We start from the raw sequence: 19,759 nt of genomic DNA on the forward strand, positions 1-19,759 counted from the left end.
TTCTCTCAATATGTGCAAGAAGTCGTCTTTTTATATTGTCAAATAGGAATAAAGACTTTGTCTCACATTTACCGTGCTGATTGGCTTATTTTATTTTCTACCGCGAGGTGAAACTTTCAAACGTTTAAATAGCTCAACAATTGATGGACCTGAACACTCAAAAATGAAAATAAATGAAAATGTGATTATATCACCTCCCTTCAACTATTTTGTGTTTCAGCATGAGAGGGATTATAACATTAGAGACATTCATCTTGTAGTGATGTGTTAATGAAGAATTGCAGACATCAAGCTGATAGTGAAAAATATATTTATTTAACAATGAGGTAAACAAGCACTGACAATCAAACTGCTGAGGTAAAAGCTTTATCACACTTCAGACTATCATAAAATGTGGAGCCACCAACTGAAACAAAGTAATGCCCAAGAGGAAAAGACACACATATTAACATACAGACATTTATAAAGGACTCTAGATGTCACACCAAATGTTGAGTGGCCAACAACTAAAATAAACTAAAACTCAAACGGTTAATTAAACACCACATAAATAATTCTCAACGTCCGAGGGTTAACTGGAGTCATTGACATCAGCGAAACCATCTGGCCCTTCTTGAAATGGTGTTTGTGCACGGCCCTCTCCGTAAACAAAAGACAAAGGTGGATTTCTAGCAGGCTGCTGCTCTGTAAACATCAGTGGTGATGGTGAGTGTCTCTAGAAGGAAATTAAGAAGTACATGTGAAAATTTTCTCACGGACCATAAAATTGCGGGACCTTTCATTAAAGTCCCTTTAAAGATTAGAGTTCTTTTCTTGAATCTCATTAACATAACTCATGAATAAGTTGTTGTCCATATGCGGATGCAAATCTTTATTTTTTAAATTAAATCCCACAAAACACAATTGTTTACCTGTTCAGCACAGAATGGTGGATGTGCTCCCATTGTATGCGGCAATCCATATGTCCTATCTGTATACTTTTGAATCACAGAGTGATGTATTAGTCAATGCATAAAAAGAAGACAGATTATGAATTAAGTTTGGGAAGCGCACATATATTTGTTAATACCTGGTCATAGAAGTGAGGCTGGCGAGGCTGAGGAACCAGTGGACGCTGCGCCTCAGGTGCACGTGCTTCCATTAACTGCACAGACAACACCACACATTAAAACTATGTTGCTTTATGATGTGAGAAATAAAGAGTTTTAACAGAAACGCTGAATGAAGGGAAGAAGATTAAGAATAGATCTATACCTTTTTATTTCGCATAGTGATTGCCCCATTGATCATATTCCATACAAAATCCCATTGTCCTTCATTTATTTCTTCTTCCATAATAGCTTGACAGAAGTCTACTGCCCTCTGCGTAAAGCTGTTTGGTCTCAGGCGTCCTTCCTCCAACAATTTAATACCGTCTCGAACAGTATTATTGAGCTGAAAATTCACAGCGCAAATATAAAGAACAGCAAAATGCTGGGTGGGTGCATTGTCCAATAAGCATCAAGTTTATATACTCACACTTTTAATGCTGTTTCCATCTGTCCCTTCTTCAGCACCTCCGGGTGTGGTGAGGTCGATGCTAGAAATGTGCCTACTGCGGTGCTGTTGACTGGTGGATGGGCTCAGCGTGGAAGTCCCTTCCAGAGGATCATCGAACGCATGGTCAATGATGTGTTGTTCCTGTAGGAATCACATAAAACCATTTAGACATAGTGTCCAGAGCCTCATGACCTCAAAAATTTGTTGTAATAAAAGTACCTTGGGTGCGCTAGTCCTGGTCACTACACGCACAATATGCCCTGATAGGAACTGCCACCTCTCCTCGATCCACCTATTCCTCTCTGTCAGTGTGCTGCCAGCTGACCCTGTTTTGGTCCCAAGTGCGGTGACCTTTCCATAGATGGTCCTCTGATTAGTGAACCATTGCATGAGTTGGTCATCTGCATTACAGTAGAGTGGTGGAATTAAATAGAACTTCAAGCATTGGATGTATTCCGTTATATTAAAAGTTCTGGACAGTAAATAGAGGCCTGTTTAAAAGCCTGCCCTCCGCATTTAATGTGCTATTTCTTGTGCTTCTTGGATACCTGAGCACAAGTTTGTAAATACAGATGGCCTTTTTTAAGACAAGCATTACAAGTGAGAATTGCCTGCCCTCATGCATAATTTTTTTTATGGCTCTTAGAGACATGATTCCAACTTCAAACACAGAGGGTGTAAAAGCTGTCTGCGACTTTTTTACTTTGCAGCTGCAGGGCACAGACAGACTTATAAGAGAAGTTTAAGTTAACTGCAAAAACAGCACTTTTACATCTATAGCATTGTATGCTTTTAAATCTTGGATAACATTAAATGGTTCTCCTGTTGATGAACTAATATATCGTTATATATACTCACATGAGCACCCGGGATACTCCGCAGCCTTCGTCTCCAGCAGGTTCCGTTTTCTCTCCCTGTTTCTATAATCCTCTCTGGATTTATCGTAGAGAATCTCGTTAAATTGGTACCATTCTACAAGTTCCCCCTCTTGTTCCCTGGTGAAGTTATATGGCCTTACCTTCTGCCATCTTCCCTTTACATAAGCGTCTGTAGAGGCTATTCCTACAACGGCTACTGGGGAGGCAATCTGAAATCCACCTTGCTCACCCTCTCCCTGCTCCAAGGAGCCCACAGGCAGTGTTATCTGTGGCATCTCCTGTTGCCTCTCCACCTGTCTCTCTTGCTGCGTCTCCTCCTCATTCTCCTGCATGGCAAAAACCTTTCTGACATGCTTTACCCCCTTTCTTTGAGCTTTTCTGGGAGCCATCTCTGCAAGTGTTCCTGTTAAAAAGATTCTCCAACAATGACAATTAGGTGGGACGTCCTCGATGGACACATGTTCCATTGGCGATATTGAGAACACCTTTTTTACTCACCTTCTGTCCCCTCTGTCCAGCTTCCGGGTTTACCGTTCGCAGGAGTTCCCACGGTAACCGCAAGAGTTATTACGGATATCGCACGGATATCGCACTGGCCAGTACGTTCATATAATGTTGCAATGTTCAACCACAAGTGTACAAGTCACTCTTGGAGAAATTCAAGCTTGCTTGAATTTTCTCCCGAGTCACCAAGTTACACGATTACCTGCCGTTAGCGCCACGGTGGTCCACGGTGGTCCACGAATGCCGTACTGTTATCGCACGAGGTTCCCACGATGTTAAACTCTGGTCAACTCTTGCGTCAAGTCGCCCCGTGAGAAAGGCCTAGCCTGACATCGGTGGTGGGGAAGATGCTGGAGTCAATTATAAAAGATGAAATAGCGGCACATTTAAACAACAGTAACAGGATCGGTCCGAGTCAGCATGGATTTACGAAGGGGAAATCATGCTTGACTAATCTTCTGGATTTTTTGAGGATACAACTAGGAAAATGCACAAGGTTGTAGTGTACCTGGATTTTCAGAAAACCTTTGATAAGGTCCCACATAGGAGATTAGTGGGCAAAATTAGAGCACATGGTTTTGGAGGTAGGGCACTGACATGGATAGAAAATTGGTTGCCAAACAGGAAACAAAGAGTAGTAATTAACGGGTCCCTTTCAGAATGGCAGGCAGTGACTAGTGGGGTACCGCAAGGCTTGGTGCTGGGACCGCAGCTATTTACAATATACATTAATGATTTAGATGAAGGGATTAAAAGTAACATTAGCAAATTTGCAGATGACACAAAGCTGGGTGGCAGTGTGAACTGTGAGGAGGATGCTATGAGGATGCAGGGTGACTTGGACAGGTTGGGTGAATGGGCAGATGCATGGCAGATGCAGTTTAATGTGGATAAATGTGAGGTTATCCACTTTGGTGGCAAGAACAGGAAGGCAGATTATTATCTGAATGGTGTCAAGTTAGGAAAAGGGGAATACAAAGAGATCTGGGGGTCCTTGTTCATCGGTCAATGAAAGTAAGCTTACAGGTACAACAGGTAATGAAGAAAGTTAATGGCATATTGGCCTTCATAACAAGAGGAGTTGAGTGTAGGAACAAAGAGATCCTTCTGCAATTGTACAGGGCCATAGTGAGACCACACCTGGAGTATTGTGTGCAGTTTTGAGGAAGGACATTCTTGCTTTTGAGGGAGTGCAGCGTAGGTTCACGAGGTTAATTCCCGGGATGGCAGGACTGTCATATGTTGAAAGAATGGAGCGACTGGGCTTGTATATACTGGAATTTAGAAGGATGAGAGGGATTCATATTGAAACATATAAGATTATCAAGGGATTCGACACGCTAGAGGCAGGAAACGTTCCCGATGTTGGGTGAGAACCAGGGGCCACAGTTTAAGAATAAGGAGTAGGCCATTTAGGATGGAGATGAGGGGGAAAAAATTCACCCAGAGAGTTGTGAATCTGTGGAATTCTCTGCCTCGGAAGCCAATTCTCTGGATGCTTTCAATAGAGAGTTAGATAGGGCTCTTAAAGCTAGCGGAGTCAAGGGATATCTGGAGAAGGCAGGAATGGGGTACTGATTGTGGATGTTCAGCCATGATCACAGTGAATGGCGGTGCTGGCTCGAAGGGCTGAATGGCCTATTGTCTACTGTTTATTGACTCTGACTCCTGAAGATGGTTGTTCAACATTTAGGTCCTAGAATGTTTAGCTGGGTTCTGGTTTGTTATTTTTTTTATAAATTATGTGAGTATATATTTATGTTGAAGAAGGGTCTCGACCTGAAACGTCACCCATTCCTTCTCTCCAGAGATGCGGCCTGTCTGTCCCGCTGAGTTACTCCAGCATTTTGTGTCTATCTTCTTTATTTGATAACAGCGGAGGGGATATTTATGTAATAGTTATTCCTGAGCAAGTATATTATTTAGTTATCTATAGGCTATGGTTTTTGGAAATACATTAAATTGGCAACAATTGAGGGTATATTTAATTGATAGCAGTCGAGGGTTTATATATATAAATATATATATAATATATATATATATATATTAGTTATTTCTAGGCAAGTGTGGTGACTGGAGTTGTAGTGACGTTTCTGGGGGGGATTTCTGCAACATTCCTTTTCTCCAGAGATGCCGCCTGTCCCGCTGAGTTACTCCAGCATTTCGTGTCTCTCTTCGTTGTAAACCAGCATCTGCAGTTCCTTCCTGCGCATTTCATCAACTGGCTCTGTGCTGGACTGGGCTGGAGCTTGGGTCCGGCAGCTGGAGGTCGGGCGGTGGGACCCAGCGGACCCCGTGTGGATGTCGGCGGGTGGTAGCGGGACTTGGGCAGCGGGAGGTCGGCGCTAGGACCCGGTGGACACTGTGCGGTGTCGTGCGGCAGCGGGACGTGGGCGGCGGACCCCGGGTGACGGGAGGGTCGGCGCTAGGACCCGGCGGACTCCTGTGTGACGGGAGGGTCGGCGCTAGGACCGGGCGGCCAGCGTGCGGTTGGCGGGACGTGGCTGTCCGTCGGTGGGTCGGTCGGTGCCGGTGCGGTTGGCGGCCGCTCTCCCCTCACGCTGGCCGGGCGGGCGGCGGCGCCATGGCGCTGATGGAGAAGAGGAGCCCGGGCAAGGTGCTGCTGGACGACACGGTGCCGCTGCGCTGCGTGATCGAGGCCAGCCAGAACCTGCAGTCGCACACGGTGAGGCCCGGGGCCCGGTGTGGGGGGGGGGGGGGAGAGAGGGCCCGGTGTGGGGGGGAGAGGGGGCCGGTGTGGGGGGGGGGGGGGGGGGGGGGAGAGGGGGCCCGGTGTGGGGGGGAGAGGGGGGCCCGGTGATGGAGTGGTTGGGGGGGGTGGAGAGAGGGGGCCCGGTGTGGTGCGGGGGGTGGGGGAGAGAGGGCCCGGTGCGATGGGGGGAGAGGGTTTTGTGGTTGCCAGATGACGTGGCGCGGGGGGGGGTGAGAGAGGCCCCGGTGGGGGAGGGGAGAGGGGGCCCGGTGTGGGCGGTGGGGGGAGTAGGGGGCCCGGCTTGTGGGGGGGGGTGGAGAGGGGCGGAGAGGGGCCAGGCTTTGTGGGGGGAGAGGGGCCACGGTTGTGGGGGGGGGGGAGAGGGGGCCGGTGTGGGGTGTGGGGGGGGGGGGGGAGAGGGGGCCCCGGTGTGTGGGGGGGGGGGGGAGAGAGGGCCCGGTGTGGGGGGAGAGGGGGCCCGGTGTGGGGGGGGGGGGAGAGGGGGCCCGGTTGTGGGGTGTGGGGGGGGGGGGGGAGGAGGGGGCCCGGTGTGGGGGGGGAGGAGGGGGCCCGGGTGGGGGGGGGGGAGAGAGGGCCAGGTTGTGGGGGGGGAGAGCGGGGCCCGGTGTTGGGGGGGGGGGGGGGGGGGGGGGGGGGGGGGGGGGGGGGGGGGGGGGGGGGGGGGGGGGGGGGGGGGGGGGGGGGGGGGGGGGGGGGGGGGGGGGGGGGGGGGGGGGGGGGTGGGGGGGGGGGGGGGGGGGGGGGGGTGGGGGGGGGGGGGGGGGGGGGGGGGGGGGGAGGGGGGGGGGGAGGGGGGGGGGGTGGGGGGGGGGAGGGGGGGGGGGGGGGGGGGGGGGGGGGGGGGGGGGGGGGGGGGGGGGGGGGGGGGGGGGGGGGGGGGGGGGGGGGGGGGGGGGGGGGGGGGGGGGGGGGGGGGGGGGGGGGGGGGGGGGGGGGGGGGGGGGGGGGGGGGGGGGGGGGGGGGGGGGGGGGGGGGGGGGGGGGGGGGGGGGGAGGGGGGGGGGGGGGGGGATGGGGGGGGGGGTGGGGGGGGGGGGGGGGGGGGGGGGGGGGGGCGGGGGGGGGGGGGGGGGGGGGGGGGGTGGTGGGGGGGGGGGGGGGGGGGGGGGGTGGGGGGGGGGGGAGAGAGGGCCGGTTGTGGGGGGGGGAGAGGGGGCCCCGGTGTGGGGGGGTGATAGAGGGGGGCCCGGTGTGGGGGGGGAGAGGGCCCGGTGTGGGGGGGGGGGAGAGAGGGCCCGGTTGTGGGGGGGGGAGAGGGGGCCCGGGGTGGGGGGGAGAGGGGGCCCGGTGTGGGGGGGAGAGGGCCCGGGGTGGGGGGGGGGGAGAGAGGGCACGGTGTGGGGGGGGAGAGGGGGCCCGGTGTGGGGGGGGGGAGAGAGGGCACGGTGGGGGGGTTGAGGGGGCCCGGTGTGGGGGGGGGGGAGAGAGGGCCGGTGTGGGGGGGAGAGGGGGCCCGGTGTGGGGGGGGGAGAATGAGAGGGCCCGGTGTGGGGGGGAGAGGGGGCCGGTGTGGGGGGGAGAGCGGGCCCGGTGTGGGGGGGGAGAGAGGGCCGGTGTGGGGGGGGGGGCAGGTGTGGGGGGGGGAGAGGGCCCAGTGTGGGGGTGGGGGGGGGGGGAAGAGAGGGCCCGGTGTGGGGGTGGGGGGGGGGGGAGAGAGAGGGCCCGGGTCCCCGTGGGGGTAGGGGGGAGGGGGTGCTGTCACTGCCGGGCCGAGCGGGATGGGTCTCTGGGGATGGAGCAGTTCAATCATCTGCGAACCTCTCTCACATCCCAGCAACTGCTGCACCAAACTATCCCGCCTTCCCCCAGCCCCATGAACAATTGCCCCCCATCACTGCACTGTGTTCCCCCAACCCCAAACAGTGTTCCCGCCCTAAACAGTGTTCCCCCAGCCCCATGAATAATTGCCCCCCCATCACTGCACACAGTGTTCCCCCAGCCCCAAACAATTGCCCCATCCCTGCCCATCACAGTGTTCCCCATCAAGAATTGCCGCATCTCTGGATTACTGTGTGCCCCCCCCCATCATCAACTATCACCCCCCCATCTCTGGATCATTGTGTTCCCCAGGGTGGTGAATCTGTGGAATTCATTGCCACAGAAGGCTGCGGAGGTCAAGTCAGTGGATATTTTTAAGGCAGAGATAGATATATTCTTGATTAATTCAGGGGTTGTGGGGAGAAGGCAGGCGAATGGGGTTAGGAAGGAGAGAATGATCAGCCATAATAGAATTGATGGGCCGAATGGCCTAATTCTCCTCCTATCACTTATGAACTCGTGACCAATTGCCCCACCACTGGATTACTGTGTTTCCCATCAACTATTGCCCCATCGTTAGATTGCTCCATGCCTCAACCTCAAAACGGTTGCAACATCACAAAACTATGTTGACATTTGCAGTTTAGCCTATCTTATTCCTTCCTTTATATCCTGGGATATAATAATGTCAGATATGTGTTTACTCTATTGTACTTATAGCTCTCATTTGCCTAAAAGTAGATATTTAAAGTTGTTGGTATGGTCAAAGTCTAGCAACCAGCCATGATGTCTTTTAGCAAATGAATTTAATATATGTATAATTTAAAATTACACATTTGGGGTGGCGTTTAAAATTTTTTTGGGCCTCAGATTGCCCTAAACAAAGTCATAAATAACATCAAAACAAAAGGTGCTGGAGGACCTCAGCAGGACATATATCTGAGGAGGGAGTGGGCAGGCGATGTTTTGAATCAGGATCCTTCTTCAGATGGAAGAGGTCAGTGTGAAGAAGGGTCCCAAACCAAAACAAATCATGAACCCTCTGGTGTTATGAATCTCTGCCCATTTGGCTACCTGCACAAGTTATATCCCTTACAGATATGGGATTTAAAAAAAAAACAAGTACTGGAGGAACTCAGCGGGTCAGTCAAAAAGGTCCTAACTCAAAATGTCAATAGACAATAGGTGCAGGAGTAGGCCATTTGGCCCTTCGAGCCAGCACCGCCATTCAATGTGATCATGGCTGATCATCCACAATCAGTACCCCGTTCCTGCCTTCTCCCCATATCCCCTGACTCCGCTATTTTTAAGAGCCCTATCTAGCTCTCTCTTGAAAGCATCCAGAGAACCTGCCTCCACCGCCCTCTGAGGCAGATAATTCCACAGACTCGCCACTAACTGTGAGAAAAAGTGTTTCCTCGTCTCCGTTCTAAATGGCTTACCCCTTATTCTTAAACTGTGGCCCCTGGTTCTGGACTCCCCCAACATCGGGAACATGTTTCCTGCCTCTAGTGTGTCCAAGCCCTTAACAATCTTATATGTTTCAATGAAATACCCTCTCATCCTTCTAAACTCCAGAGTGTACAAGCCCAGCCGCTCCATTCTCAGCATATGACAGTCCCGCCAACCCGGGAATTAACCTTGTAAACCTACGCTGCACTCCCTCAATGACAAGAATGTCCTTCCTCAAATGAAGGGACCAAAACTGGACACAATACTCCAGGTGTGGTCTCACTAGGGCCCTGTACAACTGTTTGCTCCTATATTCGATTTGTCGCCTGTCCATCCCCTCCCCAGGTGCTACCTGACCCGCTGAGTTCTAGCATTTTGTATTTTGCTCCTATTTGCAGCATCTGCAGTTTTATGTGTATCCATAAATAACAATCTCTGTGGGCGAGTTGCACAATTGATCTTAATTCTGCTGACTTTATTGCACCCTTTGACATTGCTGAGTACACTTTCTCCCACTGATTCCCCTCTGTCGTCTGGGTCAGGATCACTTCCCTTTAGTTGCACTGATTGTCACACATAGTATTTCTGCCTACTCTATCCAGAGGCACAATGGTGCAGCGTGGTGCCAGTGACCCGGGTTTGATCCTGACCTGGGGTACTGTCTGTGTGGAGTTTGCACATCCTCCCTGTGACCGCGTGTGTTTCGTCTGGGTGCTCCGGTTTCCTCCCACGTTCCAAAGACGTTCAGGTTTGTAGGTTAATTGGCCTCTGCAAATTGTTCCTAGTGTGAAGGGAGGGGATGAGAAAGTGGGATAACATAGAACTAGTGTGAACAGCTAGTCGAAATCTAGGCATCAAATGTTGAAATGATAAATTAGCTATGACTGTTGTACTTAATTACTTTGTTGTTTTGTGATACTTTGATTCTAATTAGTTTGTCACAAAAGCAGGTTAGTTCTGTAATATCCTGCAACATAATTTTCAAAGAGGCTTGATGCTTTGATTGTGACATTTGATGATACAGCATTTCCTCTCGCACTCAAGATGAGAAATAATTATACTGCAGAAATGAAAGTGAAATAAAGCATGTCACAGTAAAACAAAACTAGAAACGACAACTTAGTCACTGATTCCACCAGCAACTGAGTTTAGTGCAGGGTGTTCTGCCAATATGCACATACCTACAACACAAATTAAGGCTGTCACAGCTGGTAGAGCCACTGCCTCACAGCACCACAGCACCAGAGGGTTTGATCCTGACTTTGGGTGCTGTCAGTGTGGAGTTTACATGTTCTCCCCGTGACCACGTGGGTTTCCTCTGATTTCCTCCCACATCCAAAAAGCGTGGATTGATTGGTCTCTGTAAATTGCCCCTAGTGTGGAGGGAGTGGATGCAAAGTGAAATGGACAATGTTGACAATTGTACAATATGAGTCTATTAAGCAATGTAACTTGCAGCCTTTAGCATTTTAGCTTGTGGTACCAAAAATGCCTTTCTAATACCTTACTGTTGAATATTCTAGGGGTTGGGGGGAAATAACACTTTTTTTTAGTCTGAAATTCTCTAGTCCCTACCCACCTTTGCCCCTCTGACATAACTGTGGGTGTAATGCGATTTTCTATAACACAAGGATTTTTGGAACACAGCTATCGCATTACAGCAGAAGTGGGATGGTTTAAGCTTTAAGCCAGTTGTTGATGTTGCACTGAGATAATCATGAGGGCATGTGGCGGGATTAGAAGCTGGGTTTGTTGGGCTGTGTAGAAGCCAACTTCTGCCAATGTTACCATACTAAATTGCAGGCATGAGCTTGTGTCTCTGGCAGTGGACTGGCCTCTTCCCTCCTTCCAGTCTGAATTTTGAAGGCTTGAAATTAGAATTATAGAGGCTTTGATAAAGATTAAGTACTTGGCTATGAATTCCTTAGGAATTTAAGTTTAGTTTAGAAATACAGCATGAAACCGGTCCACCGAGTCCATGCTGACCAGCGATTGCCTGTTCACTCTAGTTCTATGTCATCTCACTTTCTCATCTACTCCCTACACACTAGGGGCAATTTACAGAGGGCCAATTAACCTACAAACCCGCAAGTCTTTGGGATGTGGGAGGAAACCGGAGGAAACTCGCACGATCACAGGGAAAACTTGCAAACTCCAGACAGACAGCACCCGAGGTCGGGATCGAACACCTGTCTCTGGTTCTGTGAGGCAGCGGCTCTATCTGCTGCACCACTGTGCAACCCACTTGGCTTGATTAATGCCAACAGATATTTTGAAGCAGGTTTTTGTAGATCCTACAGTTGTGAACCTTATTCAACATTTTAAACAAATGTCTTTCCATTGGCAGCGCATTTGGGAACATTTTTTAATATGTTTATGCCCTAATGTTTTTAATGAATTATTTTACAGAACTTATGGCTGACTGATAGCAAACAACCAACTCATATGTTCTAGGAGCAATATTAGGCCATTCGGCCTAACTGACTGATCTATCTTTCCCTCTCAACCCCATTCTCCTGCCTTCTCCCCATAACCCCTGACACCATTACTAATCAAGAATCTGTCAACTTCCGCCTTATAAATACGCATTGACTCTTGTATTTCTTGTAACAATTCTGGCTATGTCTCAGTTGTAACTTGTTGAAATTTGTTTATTATTTGATTCATTTGGTGGATAGAACATAGACCGGCACAGGAACAGGCCCTTCGGCCCACAATGACTGTGCCCAACATGATGCCAAGACCTACACATATCTGCTTACACATAATCCATATCCTTCCATTGCCTACAAATCCATCAGCCTATCTAAAAGTCTCTTAAATGCCACTATCATATTTAGAAAGTTTTGAATCACTTCTGTTTTCAAGAACACACATTGGAAAGAATATGCTGGAAAGAAATTTAATTTAAACACTTGCTAGAGGCATGTTTCAGTTCCATCTATTAATGTACTCTTTTTATGAATTGATTGAAGAATTCCTCGTCGGTTCTACGAGTTTCCGAATTATTCAGTTAGTAACTGTTTAAGAGGAGGCTTCCTCTTTTCAGCTATTGTTTACAGACTTTGCTGTGTGTTGCTCAGACTCACTGATGGGTTTAGTCTGAAGAAAGGTCCTGACCCGAAACGTTGCCTTCGTTGCATTGATTCCATGTTCTCCAGGGAATGCCGCCTGATCCGCTGAGTTACACCATCACTTTGTCAATCTTTTTTGTAAACCAGCATCTGCAGTTCTCCAGGTTTAGTTTCATTATTGCATAATGAGCGAATCTGGAGATTACTGGGAGTAAACATAGAAACATAGAAAATAGGTGCAGGAGTAGGCCATTCGGCCCTTCGAGCCTGCACCGCCATTCAATATGATCATGGCTGATCATCCAACTCAGTATCCTGTACCTGCCTTCTCTCCATACCCCCTGATCCCTTTAGCCACAAGGGCCACATCTAACTCCCTCTTAAATATAGCCAATGAACTGGCCTCAACTACCTTCTGCGGGAGAGAATTCCACAGATTCACCACTCTCTGTGTGAAAAAAGTTTTCCTCATCTAGGTCCTAAAAGATTTCCCCTTTATTCTTAAACTGTGACCCCTTGTTCTGGAAATCAAGCCGTAGTTCCCTCGCGTGAAACTGTTCTGATGGAAGGTTTTGCTATCCTAAATCAGTTCCAGCTACACTTTCTCTTAATTTGCTGCATGGATTTAACTCATCTGCCATTCTGTGTTTTCTCAAGATCCCTCTCTTACCTGCCAATTTAGATCAGTAAATAGTACCAAATAATGGCCAGACTATGTCATAGTCATACAGCACGGAAATAGGCCCTTCAGCCAAACTTATCCATGCTGACCAAGATGTCCATCTAAGCTAGTCACATTTGACCCAAACTTTTCTCTCTAAACATTTCCCATCCACGTACTTGTTAAAGTACCTGCCTCAACTACCTCCTCTAGTGGGTTTGCTCCAAGATCTTTGGTTTCCCCCCCACATTCCAAAGACGTACAGGTTTGTAGGTTAATTGGCTTGGTGTATGTGTAAATTGTCCCTAGTGCGTGTAGGATAGTGTTAATGTGTGGAGATCGCTGGTCGGCGTGGACTCGGTTGGCCGAAGGGCCTGTTTCCGCGCTGTATCTCTAAACTAAACTAAACCCGGGTTTGATCCTGATGTCGGGTGCTGTCTGTGAAGTTTGAATGTTCTCCCTGTGATCACATGGGGTGACCACTCCGGTTTCCTCCCACGTCCCAAAGATCTGCAGGTTTGTAGGTTAATTCACCCTCCATAAATTCCCCATGGTGTGCAGGGAGTGGATGTAAAAGGGTGATAACATTGAACTCATGTAAATGGATGAGCGACGGTCGGCATAGACTCTGTGGGCCGCAGGGCCTGTTTCAGTTGCTGTATCTTACACTTCAATTCAATTCTGAAATTTTATTGTTTTTGATGTTTTGAAGCGAGATCAAGTGTGATTATTTGTCATATGCACCGGATATAAATTGGAACAATGAAGTTTGTGCTTGCTGCAGCTGTGAACGCTCATTAGATGCAACAACAGCAAAAATAAATATGCAATCAATTATCGGCTATTCTAAGTAAATGAGTGCATAGTGCAAAATCCAAAGTGTACAGAGAGAGACTATCAAAGCATTTAAAGACTTAAGCAAATAATACCTACATAGATACATAGACAATAGGTGCAGGAGTAGGCCATTCGGCCCTTTGAGCCAGCACCACCATTCAATGTGATCATGACTGATCATCCACAATCAGTACCCCGTTCCTGCCTTCTCCCCATATCCCTTGATTCCGCTAGCCCTAAGAGCTCCATCTAACTCTCTTTTGAATGCATCCAATGAATCAGCCTCCACTGCCTTCTGAGGCAGAGACATCCACAAATTCACAACTATCTGTGTGAAAAAATGTTTCCTCATCTCAGTACTAAATGGCCTACCCCTTATTCTTAAACTGTGGCCCCTGGTTCTGGACTACCCCAACATTGGGAACATGTTTCCTGCATCTAGTGTGTCCAATCCCTTAATAATGTTATATGTTTCTATAAGATCCCCTCTCATCCTTCTAAATACAATGACTACAAGCCCAGTCGCTCCATTCTTTCATCATATGACAGTCCCACCATCCCGGGAATTAACCTTGTGAACCTACGCTGCACCCCCTCAATAGGAAGAATGTCCTTCCTCAAATCAGGAGACCAAAACTGCACAAACGTCCAGGAACGAAGGAGATTGCAAAAAGTGGTGGACATTGCCCGGTCAGTCCATCACAGGTACTGACCTCCCCACCATCGCAAGGGATCTATAGGAGATGTCATAAGACCCACACCATCCTGGCCCTCTCATTTCACCTCTGCCATCGGGAAGAAGGTACAGGAGTCCAAAACGGTGACCTCCAGATTCAGGAACACCTTCCCAATAACCGTCAGGCTCTTGAACACTACAAAACACCAACTAAACTATTAATTGTGAGCTGTCATGGTTGGACTAAGGCTTTTGGGCTTTTTGCATTGGTATTGGGATTTGAATCCATTGTTCTTGTTTGTTATGTTATCTGTGTGCACTGTGGTACAGGCCTGTTATGCTGCTGCAAGTAAGAATGTCTTTGCCCTGTCGTCTGCATATGACAACAAAACACTCTTGACTCGATGTCGGGTGCAACATAGAAGTGGGAATCTCCGCAAAGCTGTTGGACTTTGTGGACTTTGACGTGCCTTTCCACACATTCAACTATACTTTTCTGGTTTGTCTCCACTGTTCCACGATGTTGGGGAAGTCCAGAACAAGGACCACTGCTCCTTGCTCCACGATGTTGGGGATGTCCAGAACAAGGGGTCACAGTTTAAGGATAAGGGGGAAATCTTTTAGGACCGAGATAAGGAAAACATTTTTCACACAGAGAGTGGTGTATCTCTGGAATTCTCTGCCACAGAAGGTAGTTGAGGCCAGTTCATTGAGGTACAGGATACTGAGTTGGATGATCAGCCATGATCATATTGAATGGCGGTGCAGGCTCGAAGGGCCGAATGGCCTACTCCTGCACCTATTTTCTATGTTTCTATGTTCTTAAACGGAGGAACAACTTTGGCCATTCTCCTGTCCTCTGTGGCTGAAGTGAAAGCAAAGATCTCTGTCAAGGACCGAGCAAACACCTCTCAATAACCAGAAAGGGATCCTCTGCTCCTGTCGACATCCACCTTGTGCAGAGAGCCAATGCCCCTATCTTCTTGATATCAGATCCTGCAGAGATGTTGCGTGGCTGAGATGATTGGTGTCCAACCACCTCCTCCATCTCCATATTAGATATGATTCCAACCAGCACAGTGATTGCCTCCTGATTACCATTGCTCCACTTTAGCCAGGTCTTTTTGATACCGCGCTCCATCAAACGCTGCCTTGATGCCACGGGTAGCTACCCACATTTCCATGAGAAGTGAGAATAACTGTCCCTGATATCCATGGCGGTGCAATTCCACAAACCAGATTCTGGACCAGAAGATGATGCTTCAAGACTCAGGACAATTAACATTGTGGGAGAGAGACCTTTAATCCACCATTTCATCTGCATTTCAGATGTCCAGCAGTTTTTGTTGTACTTGAAGTGTGCCCTATTTTTACCTTGCATGCTTGTACTTTTACAGGAATATATCATTCGTGTACAACGTGGAGTTTCAGCAGAAAATAGTTGGCAGGTACGTCGTATGAAATCAATTACTATGATTTAAAAAAAAAAATTATCTGTTGAATGTATGAACTCTCCAAAAACCAGACACCACCAAACTCAGGAACAGCCTTTTCCCCTCTGTTATCAGGCTTCTGAAGGGACCTTCCACAAGCTAGGGTACTGTCCAATTCACCTCTACCGCAATGTGGACATTTGACTTTATCATGGAACTGGTGCGTTACAATGCTGAAAACTATATTTCTATGCAGAAACAAGGAACTGCAGATGCTGGTTTATGAGAATAGACACAAAGTGCTGGAGTAACTCAGTGGGTCAGGTAGCATCTCTCGAGAAAGTTTTGGGTCCGGACCATTCTTCTATATTCTGCAGGTAGACACAAAATGCTGGAGAAACGCAGCGGGTGAGGCAGCAACTATGGAGAGAAGGAAGGTCGCCAATTCCTTCTCTCTATAGATGCTGCCTCACCCGCTGAGTTTCTCCAGCTTTTTGTGTCTGACTTTGATTTTACCAGCATCTGCAGTTCTTACTAAAACATTTCGCCCACTCCACTGCAAAATCTCCTCAAAGTATGTCTACTTTGAAGAAGTTCTATAGTCTGTACTTTGATTCTTCCCATTTACCTATTGTATTTGAGTTTGCCGATTGTATTTATGTATAGTATTTTATGACTTATTTGGACAGCGTGCAAAGCAAAGCTCTACTTTAGTACATGTGACAATGGTAAACCTAAACCACGATGCCCCATCTACACTAGTCCCACCTGCCCATGGTTGGCCCATTTCCCTCAACCTTTCCATACAACTGTCCAAATGCCTTTTAAATGTTGTTATATGTTGTTAAATGTTTTATGGCCCTGACCACGGGTGAACAAGGAGGAGGACTGACTGAACTTTGTGCCTTCCACCACAGTGAAGAATGCTGTGGTGGATGTTTGTGTTAAATCTTATTGCGTATTGTGTGGATTTTTTACATTGTACCACTGCTGGCAAATTCATTTCACTGCACCTTCGGGTGTATGTAACGAATAAAATTGACTATTGACTATACCTTACACTTTCTGGTTTAAGTATTACTCTAAATATTTTCCTGCAATCTCACTGAAGATTGTTAAGGCAAAGGCCAAAAACAGTATGTTATTTTATATTTTGTTTGCTTGCAGATTATCAGAAGATACAGTGACTTTGACATCCTGAATAGTAATTTACAGGTATTTATTATCTATGTTGCATTTATTTTTATGTACATAGAAGATATGTCATCATGATTTTTTCAAAGTGAAATTCCTTTCCTTAAAATATATTCCAAATGCAAATTTTGTGAGATTATGGAAATAACTCCCTTTGAATAGTTGTATTTTTATTTGTTAAGTGAGGTTCTGAAATGTTGTACATGTTGCACTATTTATCTTGAAATTGTAAAGAATTAATATTACTTTACGGGTTGAAATTTAAAGTCTTGTTTTCTCTTAAGGATGAAATACATTTTCAAACATTAATTGTTTTTGTATAAATTTAAGACTGACATAATACGTAGCAGTCAGAACAGTTAGTTCATCAGATATATAAAGCCAAACCAGTAGCATTCCAAACTAGGATCCAATGCTTTTCAAATTATTTTATTAAGCTACTAGTTTGCAAATAGTGGATTGTAAGCTGGTTTTAAAATACATGTAGCTAGCCTGATGCTTAGCATTTTTGTTGCCATTCTTTCACGGATTTAGTTCTAAGGCAAGATGTTATGTATTGTTTTGGTAATCATAAATCTTGATAACTGAAATACTTGTATGGGCATGTCATTCATTACAGCCCTAACAATGGCTTAACATATTTCAGACTTCTGTAAACATTTGAGCTGTTGAGATGTATAGAGCAAGTTGGATTAATTTATTATTTAAAAAGAAACTTAGAATCATGTTAGATCAATAAGTTTGTCTAGGCATTTAAGGACAGCTGATAAAGCTGCTGCCTCACAATGCCAGACACTGGTTTGATCCTGACCTTGGGTGCTGTCTGTGCTTAGTTTTGCACGTTCTCCCTGTGACTGCATGAGTTTCCTCTGGGTGCTTTGGCTTCCTCCAGCATCCTGAAGTTGTGCGGGGTTGCAGGATAATTGGCTTCTGTAAAGTTCTCCCTAATGTGTAGGGAGTGGACTGAATGTGGGATAAGGTAGAACTGGCGTGAATGGGTGATCGATGGTTGGTGTGGACTTGGTGGGCCGAAGGGCCTGTTTCCATGCTGTATCTCTAAACATTATGAATGTTTATTGCAGATCTCAGGCCTGATCCTACCTCTACCTCCCAAAAAGCTAATTGGAAATATGGATCGGGAGTTCATTGCAGAAAGGCAGAAGGGACTTCAGAATTACCTGAACTTCATCATAACACAACACGTGCTATCCAGCTGTGAGCTGGTTAAAAAATTCCTCGATCCTACCAACTACTCTTCCAACTACACTGGTCAGTACCTCCGAAGCAGACGTGTGCATTGCCATGTTTTGGTTGTTTAATTGCATTCCATTTCAAACGTACATACTCCAGGCACTTAAATAGTTTCTGACTTGAAGTAAAACTTTCAAAATACACAAAGCTATATTTAAAAACAAAACAGTCACTACGTCTTTTCTTACACCTTTATCTACATGTAAAACTATGACCGTTATAAATATACATGGAGCATAGTACAGCACGGGAACTGGCCCTTTGGCCCACATTGTCCGTATTGAACATGATGCCAAGTTAAGCTAATCTCTGCCTGCACGTAATCCATTTCCCTCTTCCCTGCATATCAATGAATCTATCCAAAAGTCTCTTAAATGTCACAATCGTATCTGCCTCCATCACCATCCTTGGCAGCGTGTTCCAGGACTCCACCACCCTCTGTGTGAAAGGGCGCACATCTCCTTTAAACTTTGCCCCTCTCGCCTTAAAGCCATGCCTTCTAGTCTTTGACATTTCCACCCTGAGAAAAAGGTTCTGACTGTCAACGGTATCTATGTCTCTCATAATTGTATATATTTCTATTGGGTCTCTCCTCCGCCTGTGACGCTACAGAGAAAACAATCCAAGTGTCCAACGTCTTCGAGCTAATGGCTTCTAACTCAGGCAGCCTTCTGGTAAAACTCTTCTACATCCTCACCAAAGCCTACATATCCTTCCTACAATATCAACAATATAAATATTGTTCATTTGCCAAAGAGTGGCAAACAAATTTTAAAATGAAAACATATGTTTGGAATACAGACATTGCTTGCAAGGCCAACAGTATATCTGCACAATGTTAAAGGGGAGGGGAGCCGGCATGTGTTGTTGTTCCCGGCATCATCTTCTCTTGAGCTTTGTGGTGGATTTGTGTGTTTGGGCAACGCTGTCAGAGCAGCCAAGGACAAACAGAATACTGTCTCTGTTCAGCAAATGTCAGTGATCATCCAGAGACACAGTCGTGCAGCTGGTAGTGCTGCTGCCTCACAGTGCCAGAGACCCAGGTCTGATCCTGATCTTGGCTGCTGTCTGTGTGGAGTTCACATGTTCTCCCTGCGACCACGTAGGATCCCTCCGGGTGCTCTGGTTTCCTCCCACATCCCAAAGACGTGCGGGTTTGTATGTTAAAGGGCCCCTCTGTAAATTGCCCCTAGTGTACAGGAAGTGAATGAGAAAGTGGGATAACATAGAACTAGTGTGAACGGGCGACTTGGTGGACTTGGTGGGCGAAAGGGCCTGTTTCCATGTACCTTTTTAAAAAAAAAACCCAACTTGTTGAAGTAGCAGTTGTTAAAATTTGCCGTTGGACTTTGAGTGTTTTTATCTTTTTGAACTGAGCCGAGCAAATCGTCATGTCGCCTGCCTGTATTCGCTAACTTCTAGTTGGGAATCGGAAGCAGGAACTTTGGTCAATTGTGGTCGCGTGCCTCTATGACAACAGTAGATGCGATGGGGTCATTCTAAGTGCACGATTGAGATCAAACATGGGTTTATTGTTAAATTAGTGTTGAGTGTCAAAATGCAATTGTGATAATAAATTGTGAGATTCCTTTCAGGATTCCAGCCAGCATTAAGTTTTCATTGATGAATAATCAATGGCAAATCTATGGCAGCTTTATCAGTGATGTACTATGATGTAAGTTCTATGTACTATGATGTTAGGGAGGTCATGGTGGCGCAGCAGTAGAGTTGCTGCCTTACAGCGAATGCAGCGCCAGAGACACGGGTT

General features: G+C 47.2%; 1 protein-coding gene and 1 long non-coding RNA gene across 4 annotated transcripts in view; one reads left to right on the forward strand and one right to left on the reverse strand.

Moving 5' to 3' along the window:
- Positions 1-618: 618 nt before the first annotated feature.
- On the reverse strand, positions 619-1,574 carry LOC116983532. Its single transcript, XR_004414722.1, has 3 exons — positions 1,519-1,574; positions 1,255-1,434; positions 619-715 (listed from the first exon to the last, which is right to left on the reverse strand). It is a non-coding gene; the product is annotated as an uncharacterized LOC116983532 (long non-coding RNA).
- A 3,730-nt stretch (positions 1,575-5,304) lies between these two features.
- pxk (PX domain containing serine/threonine kinase like) overlaps positions 5,305-19,759 on the forward strand; it is a 40,465-nt gene continuing 26,010 nt past the window's right edge. For 2 of the 3 annotated variants that reach the window (XR_004414600.1, XM_033036622.1), the window contains exons 1-4: positions 5,354-5,607; positions 15,511-15,561; positions 16,714-16,761; positions 17,823-18,009. Coding sequence is in view for 2 of the 3 variants with exons in the window: in XM_033036622.1 (XP_032892513.1) it covers positions 5,506-5,607; positions 15,511-15,561; positions 16,714-16,761; positions 17,823-18,009 (388 nt within the window). In the remaining variant the exon portion in view is untranslated. Of the gene's footprint in view, positions 5,608-15,510; positions 15,562-16,713; positions 16,762-17,822; positions 18,010-19,759 lie in introns of all 3 variants that reach the window. The other variant, XM_033036621.1, reaches the window with a different exon arrangement.

Source organism: Amblyraja radiata, chromosome 18, assembly GCF_010909765.2.
Source record: "Amblyraja radiata isolate CabotCenter1 chromosome 18, sAmbRad1.1.pri, whole genome shotgun sequence".
Lineage (NCBI taxonomy): Eukaryota > Metazoa > Chordata > Chondrichthyes > Rajiformes > Rajidae > Amblyraja > Amblyraja radiata.